The 9593-nt window shown below is 37.1% G+C and overlaps 1 protein-coding gene across 1 annotated transcript in view; it reads left to right on the top strand.

Moving 5' to 3' along the window:
- The window catches only part of PIK3C2A (phosphatidylinositol-4-phosphate 3-kinase catalytic subunit type 2 alpha), a 118184-nt gene that overhangs the window by 22944 nt on the left and 85647 nt on the right, over positions 1-9593 (top strand). The window contains exon 2 of the mRNA XM_042904174.1: positions 3792-4912. Coding sequence (XP_042760108.1) covers positions 3845-4912 — 1068 coding nt within the window. The 5' untranslated portion in view covers positions 3792-3844. The remainder of the gene's footprint in view (positions 1-3791; positions 4913-9593) is intronic.

Genomic DNA, 9593 nt, shown 5'->3' with positions numbered 1-9593 from the left:
CTGAAGCAGTTAGGCTCTTATGAACTTAGAACTCCCAGTGTCACTTCTTTCACATTGTATCTGTCAAAGCAAGTCACAGAGCCAGCTCAGATCAAGTGGAGAAATAGGCCCCACCTCTGTATGTGAGGAGAAGCATAGTGACTTTATAAAGAGTGTATCCTGGAATCAGAGGAATTTGTACCTCTTACTCTTCATCTAACATTTTGTGAAGATTTTTAGTCATGCAGCCAAATTGAAAGGATTTCAAAATGAATACCCATATGCCTACCAACTAGATTGTATTATTAATATTTTCCTGTACTTGGTTTATCATGTATTTATCCATCTATCAGATACTCAATTTATATTATTTTTGTATATATTTCAGAGTAAATTGTAGACATCAGTACTTTCGTCTGAATACTTCATGTATATTTAGTAGGAGTCTATTTGTTCATAGTTTTTTCTTAACATGAAATGTTTACGGACAATGAAGTATACAAATTTTAAGTGTACATTGTGCCTAGTTTTGCATTCTACCACAGAAGGGAAAAATTTGAAAAGATTTTCAGTGAAATGCCTCAGAAGTTCAACTATAGTTGTATAAACGAATTGCAAAGAGTGACTTCCTTCAATATCTTGATGTCCTCGTCACTAATAATTTTTTATTTAGTATTACCTCAACATTTAGGATTTTCATTTGTGTTACATTAAAAAAAAATTTTTTAATGTTTATTTTTTAGAGAGAGAGAGAGGGACAGGAGTGCGAGTGGGGGAGGGGCAGAGAGGGAGGAAAACACATAATGTTAAGCAGGCTCCAGCCTCTGAGCTATTAGCACAGAGCCTGATGCAGGGCTCCAACCTCCAAACTGCGAGATCATGACCTGAGCCAAAGTTGGATGCTTAACTGACTGAGCCACCCAGGTGCCCCTCATTTGTGTTACATTAGTTTGAATTCACTTTGGGTGTTTCCCTACCTCTATCATTAAACTTTTATTTTGCACATACTGTGGACAAGCACTGTGCTAGAAAATGGATGTAAGTAGGAGCTCTCCTCATTTCTAGGTATTCAAACTAAAATCTCGAATCAGATTAGATTAATAATAGATGTCATTTATTTAATGCCTCTGCCTAAGGCCAGTGATAAACACTTTTTAGTTGCATTGTTTCATTTGATCCTTATAATTTAAGAGATAGATACTTTTTCATTTTATTTTATTATTTATTTATTTTTAAAATTTACATCCAAGTTAATTAGCATATAGTGCAACAGTGATTTCAGGGGTAGATTCCTTAGTGCCCCGTACCCATTTAGCCCATCCCCCCTCTCACAACCCCTCCAGTAACCCTCTGTTTGTTCTCTATATTTAAGAGTCTCTCTTGTTTTGTCTCCCCCCCTCTGTTTTTATATTATTTGTGCTTCCCTTCTCTGTGTTCATCTGTTCTGTGTCTTAAAGTCCTGATATGAGTGAAGTCATACGGTATTTGTCTTTCTCTAATTTTGCTTAGCCTAATACCCTCTAGTTCCATCCATGTAGTTGCAAATGGCAAGATTTCATTCTTTTTGATTGCCGAGTAATACTCCATTGTATATACCACATCTTCTTTATCCATTCATCTGTCGATAGACATTTGAGCTCTTTCCATACTTTGGCTATTGTCGATAGTGCTGCTATAAACATGGGAGTGCATGTGCCCCTTCGAAACAGCATACTTGTATCCCTTGGATAAATGCCTAGTAGTGCAGTTGCTGGGTTGTAGGGTAGTTCTATTTTTAATTTTTTGAGGAACTTCCATATTGTTTTCCAGAGTGACTGCACCAGTTTGCATTCCCACCAGCGGTGCAAAAGAGATCTTCCTTCTCCGCATATTTGCCAACATCTCTTGTTGCCTGAGTTGTTCATGTTAGCCATTCTGACAGGTGTGAGGTGGTATTTCCTTGTAGTTTTGATTTGTATTTCCCTGATGATGACTAATGTTGAGCATTTTTGGTACTTTTTCATTTTAAAAGTTAACTAAGGCATGTGGAAAAGTTTGACTTGCCCAAGCACTTACAGCTTCATGAATCAAGCTGATGTGACTCCAGAACCCAGAATTAACTCCTGAATTACAATGATTAGAAGCAAGCAATGTGCCTTATTTTATACAGTAGGTAACTAACCCTTTAATTGGTCATCTTGCTTCATAGGGTAATTTTAATCTTAATTGTGCTTAAGTAGAAGATTAAATTTTTACAAGCTGATCATTGAGAAAGTTTAATAAACTATTTTTCTAGTTTATGAGTAAATATTTTAGCAATTTGAAAAAGGAGAAATTTTAGTGTTATAACTTTTTTAAATTAAACTCTGCCCAATGTAGGGCTTGAACTCACAACCCCGAGATCAAGAGTTGCATGCTCTACCAACTGAGCCAGTCAGGCACTCTAGTATTATAGCTAATGATTTAACTGCAGATAATCAGATAGATGTGTGGTCAAAACTATGTGGCTGGGGAGCCTGGGTGGCACAGTCGGTTAAGCGTCCGACTTCAGCCAGGTCACGATCTTGCGGTCTGTGAGTTCGAGCCCCGCGTCAGGCTCTGGGCTGATGGCTCGGAGCCTGGAGCCTGTTTCCGATTCTGTGTCTCCCTCTCTCTCTGCCCCTCCCCCGTTCATGCTCTGTCTCTCTCTGTCCCAAAAATAAATAAAAAACGTTGAAAAAAAATTTTTTTTAAAAAAAACTATGTGGCAAATTCAGCCATAAATTTAACCTTTGAATGGAGTACTGCAGTTTCTTATAGCTTTAACACTTTCATTATGCTGATCTGTTATGTCAGTTGTTCTAGATTATAAACCCTTAATCAATTTTTCATATGATGCTTTTTAAAAAAATGTTTATTTTGAGAGAGTGAGAGTGCACATGCACGTGAGCAGGGTCGGGGCAGAGAGAGAGGGAGAGAGAGAATCCCAAGTAGGCTCCGTGCGTAGCGTGATGTGGGACTCGATCTCAAGAAACGTGAGATCATGACCTGAGCCAAAATCAAGAGTTGGTTGCTTAGCCAATTGAGCCACCCAGGAGCCCCTCATATGAGGTTTTGTTAGTAGTTCCTTGACTTTATTGACTAGGTATTAGGTACTTTTATTGCCAATTGGCTTATGAACAATTTAACAAATAGCCAAAGATTGAAACCATTTTGACTTGCTATTTGCATAACAGTAAACCATGTTGAAACTCATGAAAGTATGTGACTAGCAAGGCATTTTGTGCCAAGAATCCTGCCAAAGTGCCATTAGTTAACAGCAGCCATTGTGACACCTGAAGTGAAAGGTTCTTGAGTTCATCCACCATTCGAGCTTTCCTGTTAGGTCAGGAAATGAGGTAAAGTTATGTATGTCTAAGCATATCCCTTACCTCAGCAGTGTATAAGATATTTATTTTTAAAGAGCAAAGAACATCTTATTTTTTTAAGTTTATTTATTTTGAGAGAGAGCAATTGGGAGTGGGAGAGGCGCAGAAAGAGGGGGAGACTGAGAATCCCAAGCAGCCTCTGCACTTCCAGCACAGAGCATGATGTGGGGCTCTACCTCACAACTGTGAGATCATAACCTGAGCTGAAATCAAGAGTCAGACGCTTAATTGACTAAGCCACTGAGGCGTCCCTGAGATATTTTAAAAATGTTCCTTCACTCAGATTTCCCACAACTGTTCATTTTATTTTATTTTATAGTTTATTTGTAAGTGGCTTTAAATTCTAAGTCATATGAGTGGGTTACAAACAAAATAAATTTGTGTTTAAAAAATCTAATTGAGTGTTATGTTTATTTTTGTGTATAGGTCTTGCTATTTTGGAAGCTACAAGAAAAAAATAGATTAGGGGAGGTTTGGTCATGGCTCAGATATCCAACAATAATGGATTTAAGCAATGTTCATCACATCTGGAACCAACAAGAACAAAAGAAGTGGACAAGGAAGAAGCATTACAGATGGAAGCAGAGGCTTTAGCAAAACTGCAAAAGGATAGAGGAGTGACTGATAATCAGAGAGCCTTTGAGTTATCAAGCAACACCAGACAAAAAGCACAAGTTTATAACAAACAGGATTATGATCTCATGGTGTTTCCTGAATCTGACACCCAAAAAAGAGCAGATATTGATGTAGAAAAGCTCACGCAAGCTGAACTTGAGAAACTATTGCTTGATGACAATTTCGAAACTAGGAGAACACCTGTCTTGCCAGTTACTCCTGTTCTGAGCCCTTCGTTTTCAGCACAGGTCTATCTTCGACCTACTATTCAGAGAGGACAGTGGCCACCTAGGTTATCAGGGCCTTCCACTTATACTTTACCTTCTATTTATCAGTCAACTTACAGCAGTAAACAGACTGTATTCCAAAATGGCTTCAGTCCAAGAATGCCTGCTTTTCCATCCACAGAACCTATATATTTAAGCTTTCCAGGACAGTCTCCATATTTTTCATATCCTTTGACACCTGCCACACCCTTTCATCCACAAGGAAGCTTACCTATCTATCATCCAGTAGTCAGTCCTGACATGGCAAAGCTGTTTGACAAAATAGCTAGTACATCAGAATTTTTAAAAAATGGAAAAGCGAGGACTGACTTGGAGATCAAACATTCAAAAGCTACAGTAAACAATTTACAGGTATCTCCAAAGTCTGAAGATATAAGTAAATTCGACTGGTTAGACTTGGATCCTCTAAGTAAACCTAAGGTGGACAATGTGGAGGTGGTAGACCACGAGGAAGAGAAAAATATTCCAGGTTTACTAGCAGAGGATCCTTGGGATGCTGTTCTTCTTGAAGAGAGATCACCAGCAAGTTGTCACCTTGAAAGAAAGGTGAATGGAAAATCTCTTTCTGGGGCAACGGTAACAAGAAGCCTGTCTTTAAATATTCGAACAACTCAGTTTACAAAAGTCCAGGGCCAAATATCTCAGGTATAGTCTTTTCTTACTAACTTCTCAAATGTAGTAATAGAACACAGAATTCATGTTTGCGTACATAATTTATTAGGTAAAAGAAATCTTTTTCATTTTGAATTTTGTTTTCTTTATTCCTAAATGTGCTGTGAATTTTAGATTGTGTGGTAAAGGATGAAATGTGTTTAGGTCAGTTGAACAATTACTTGCTATTAATAGATTTTTTTCTAGGATTATAAATTAAACTCTAATCAAGGATCTGGCTGTCACTGATAGGCATTTAAGATAATTTTTATTTCTCATGTCTGCTCATTATATACAGTCCTACTTTCTCTTCATTATCTTTTATTTTTCAGGTTAAACCAGTAATTTTGGTTTTTAACCCCATTATGGAAAATTTTCCATATATTTTGTTTTTAACCATAAGTGAATGGAAGGAAAGGAAGGAAACCCCATAAAAGTCATTAAAGGACTCTCTCTCCACACCTATATTGATTAAAATAAAAATGTGGTATAGTTGCTGAGTTCATATTGTCTTACTCTCTGTAAAAACTAGTTAAGGGTAGCTGGAACAGGATGTCTTCCCTCAGATGAGAGGCAGCAGGATTTAGATTTTTCCTTTCCAAATACAGTATATCATTGCAGGTTTCTATTTTGCTCTTGTAATATCTGTGGGTCTTGGGAATGTTTAAGTTTCATTCTCCCCTTAATGCGAATTACATCATTCAGCTAATTAGATAAGCACTTAGTTACTCTTTAGGTGCTGGGAATCAACTAGCCTTTAGGGAAGGAGAAGCAAATTTTGCATGATTTTGAATGGGTGTATGTTGAATTGCGACTTTAAAAGCCATTTTGGAGAAAGAAGCAGGTAGTAAGAAGGCTTGGAAACACAGATGAGATTTTTGGATGACATTATCAGAAAAGAGAAAAATCTTAACTAATGCAATGTTTTATAAGTGGATTTTGACTACAGTTCACTAAGGATATGTTATTTTAAGCTTTTCAGTATTTACAAATTTAGTCACATAATCTCTTAATACTTTCAATTAAAAAATCACAAGTTAATTCCATATTTTAAATTGATATCCTAAATATAACGTCAAATTATTTTCTCTTAATATCTCTGTCATATTGTTGAGGGTTTTCTTTTTGTTTTTACAAAATAACAGTCATTGGGCACTTGGATGGCTCAGTCGGTTGAGCGTCTGACTTTAGCCCAGGTCATGATCTCATGCTTTGGGAGTTCGAGCCCCACATTGGGCTCTCTGCTGTCAATGCAGAGCCTGCCTCAGATCCTTTGTCCCTCTCTCTCTGTCCATCCCCTGCTTGTGTTCTCTCAAAAATAAGTAAAAATTAAAAAAAAAAAAAAAAACCAAAATAACAGTCATTTCCTAAAGTATTTAAAAGGAGATGGAGAAACTAAGCCATGAGTCATCCACCAAAAAAAAAAAAAAAAAAAAAAAAAACCAAAAACAAAAAAGAAGATGGGGTGGGGAAAATATACCAAAAAGAACTGATAATTGTATATTTAGCATTCTGAGGCACTACTCAACTTTCCCATAGTGGCTGCACCATTTTACATCCCATCAGCAATGTGTGAGAGCTCTAGTTTCTCCATATCCTTGCCAACACTTGTTATTTTCCATTTTCTGGATTATCGCCATCCTGATGGATGTGAAACAGTATCACTATGGTTTTGATTTACATTTCCTGATGACTAATGATGATGAGTATCTTTTCATGTGCTTAATTGGCCATTTATCTTTTTTGGAGAAAATGTCTATTTAAGTCATTTGCTCGTTCTAAAAATCGGATTGTTCATAGCAGCTTTACTCATAATAGCTCCAAAGTAGAAACAACCCAAATACCTCATCAACTGATGAATGGGTAAACCAAAGTGGTATGTTCATACAGTGGAATATTACCCACAAAAAAGTGAAGTCCTGATATATGTTATAACATGGATGAACTTTAAAAACATAAATGAGGGGCTCCTGGGTGGCTCGGTCGGTTACGCGTCCGACTTCAGCTCAGGTCATGATCTCACGGTCCGTGAGTTCGAGCCCCGCGTCGGGCTCTGGGCTGATGACTCGGAGCCTGGAGCCTGCTTCCGATTCTGTGTCTCCCTCTCTCTCTGCCCCTGCCCCGTTCATGCTCTGTCTCTCTCTGTCTCAAAAATAAATAAAATAAAAACGTTAAAAAAAATTAAAAAAAAAAAAATAAAAACATAAATGAAAGAAGCCAGGCACAAAAGACCATGTTTTGTATGATTCATTTTATATATGTCCAGAAATGGCAAATCCATAGAGAAAGAAAGCAGATTAGTGTTTTCCAGGGGTCAGGGAAGGAAAGAATGGGAATGATTGTTTAATTGTTACTGGGGTTTTGGGGAGGATGATGAAAATGCTCTAGAATTAGACCATTTCAGTCTTCTTACCATAGTGGTGATGACCACACAGCATTGTGAATGTATTGAAAGCCAGTGAATTTTATGTTCTGTGAATTTTACCTTAATTAAAAATATATTAAAGGCACTAGTTCACCTGATCCATCCTGCTCAGGCCAGACCACTGCTGGATTCACATTTGAATCAGTGTTCCAATGGAGAGATCCCTCCCCAAACGTGGGTCTCCTTTTTATAGGCAAAGCATGACAGCATGAGGGGATGGTGTCTGACACTATGCAGTCTGGATTAGGGAAATCAGCTGTTTCAGGAGTTGTTTGGGAAGGGCAACTGCCTAGAACTTGGAAATCTCAGGAGCTATGGAAATTTGCAGTTTTTGCTATCAGAAAAAAGGCAGCACTTGGTCCTATAGGGAGCTAAGTGTAGGCTCAGTCCTCCCATTGGTAGAAGAGAGAGTCCCTGACTGTCCATACAACCCATCCAGGTCACTTTTAAATACTCCTGCTCCTTGCATCACACTTTTGTATGTATGTATTCACATCTCTACAATATGTGCATTGTGACCACAATACATAGACTATCTTGAATTTCATCAAATATTTATAAATGACTGGTTTATTTCATATCTGTGTGTCTCAAATTCTAATTTTCTCAGCATCAAAAATTCATTTATCCACTAAGGGAAACATTATTCCAAGTGAGCTGAGATTACCATTTTAGGTGAATTGTGGTTATTATCTTAGATAAGTTGAGGTTTCTGGATCAACTGGAGTTATTTACTGTCCAGTGATCCTGGATCAGAACTCAGAACCTGAGAGCTGCATTCTTTTTATCTACGTGTAGATATTCAAACTGAACTTTTTTTTCTTTTCTTTTAATGGTCACTGAGACAGTAGAGAGTTCCTAAGAATCCTATGAGGACAGAGCAACCGATACCTATTTTACAATTGAGGAAATGTAAAGAAATTTAGGAATTCTTAATTTTTTCATATAATAATGGTATTGTAAGTTAAATGAGCTCTTATATTTTAGAGATGTATACTGAAGAATTTGTAAATGAAATGTAATAAATTATAGTTTTAATAGAAGGAAGAGCTGGGGATAGGGTGCTTCTAGATGCAACAAGATTGGCTATATATATGTTGATAATTATTAAAGCTGTGATGGATACATGGGTGTTCATTATATTATTTTTTCTACTTTTGTATGTCTGAAAATTTCCACAATACATTAGAGGTTAGGAAGAAGACCACAGAACTATTTGTAAGAAGAAAAGCTGATGTTCAGACCCATGATGTGACTCTAAAATCACTTCCCCCACTCCATCCCTTTAGTGATAGAACATGCTATTTTGGAAGTAATAAGTTCCCTATCAAACATGGGTTAAATAATTGGCTTCCCGAACTTAGTTGTATGTCACTGTGCCCTGAAGAGGAGTTTAGGCTTCTTCAGTCCTGATACTGTGTGTTTGGGGGTGGGAATAAGTGGTGATATTTTGGAATTTGAGGGAAAAGATGACTTAAAAACATTTTTTTTTCCTTCTTTAAGTGATTTTGATGCAGCTAACCTGCTCCCTTGGACTAGCATTTGGAACCTTTTGACTAGATGACTTTAAAGTTAGTTTCTCTGTATTTCAGAAGCCTGTGAAATTGGGTAGGTGACAAGACAAATAGCAAAACAAAAATTAAGTACCCTGGAAACCATTTCTTCACAACTTAAGTTGCTTTTGCTACAAAATCCTGCTTCCTTTTCTTTCCTTTTTTCCGTCTTTAGACTGGTCACTTACAGTTCAACTGATATTTTCTCCACCCTTTCCTTTGGTGAGGACAGGGCTGTGATACCCACATGCCTTTCTTTCATTGCTCCCTGCATACATCTTTTCCTCCTTATTTTTAATATTTGTCATAGTACCACCTGCTGTTAAGACATCTAATGCCATTCTATTTTGTAGAACTGCTTTACGCATATGGGTCATTTCAACATTTAATGTAATGCTATTTTCAGAGTCATTTAAGGCCTTATTTGTGTATTTATCAAGGGCCTTCTTGTGCTGTATGACATTTTGAGCTTAAGTGTTGATCAGTAATGGCCTCAGTAGTTTTCATTAAACTAATATTTGCATAGCCAGCCTTTCTTTGTCTTCTTTCTATAAAACTACTGTATGGAAACCAACTATCGGTGTTACCTATTGCTAGATCTGGATGGTGGAATAGACTAGTTCTAGTCATATTCAAACATAATAGCATAGTCTGGTCCAGGTATGACAGATGTCAGATTTAGGGTTTGACAGGTTTT

Source organism: Panthera leo, chromosome D1, assembly GCF_018350215.1.
Source record: "Panthera leo isolate Ple1 chromosome D1, P.leo_Ple1_pat1.1, whole genome shotgun sequence".
In the NCBI taxonomy this organism is placed as follows: domain Eukaryota; kingdom Metazoa; phylum Chordata; class Mammalia; order Carnivora; family Felidae; genus Panthera; species Panthera leo.
This window is presented reverse-complemented; position numbering and strand designations above follow the sequence as displayed.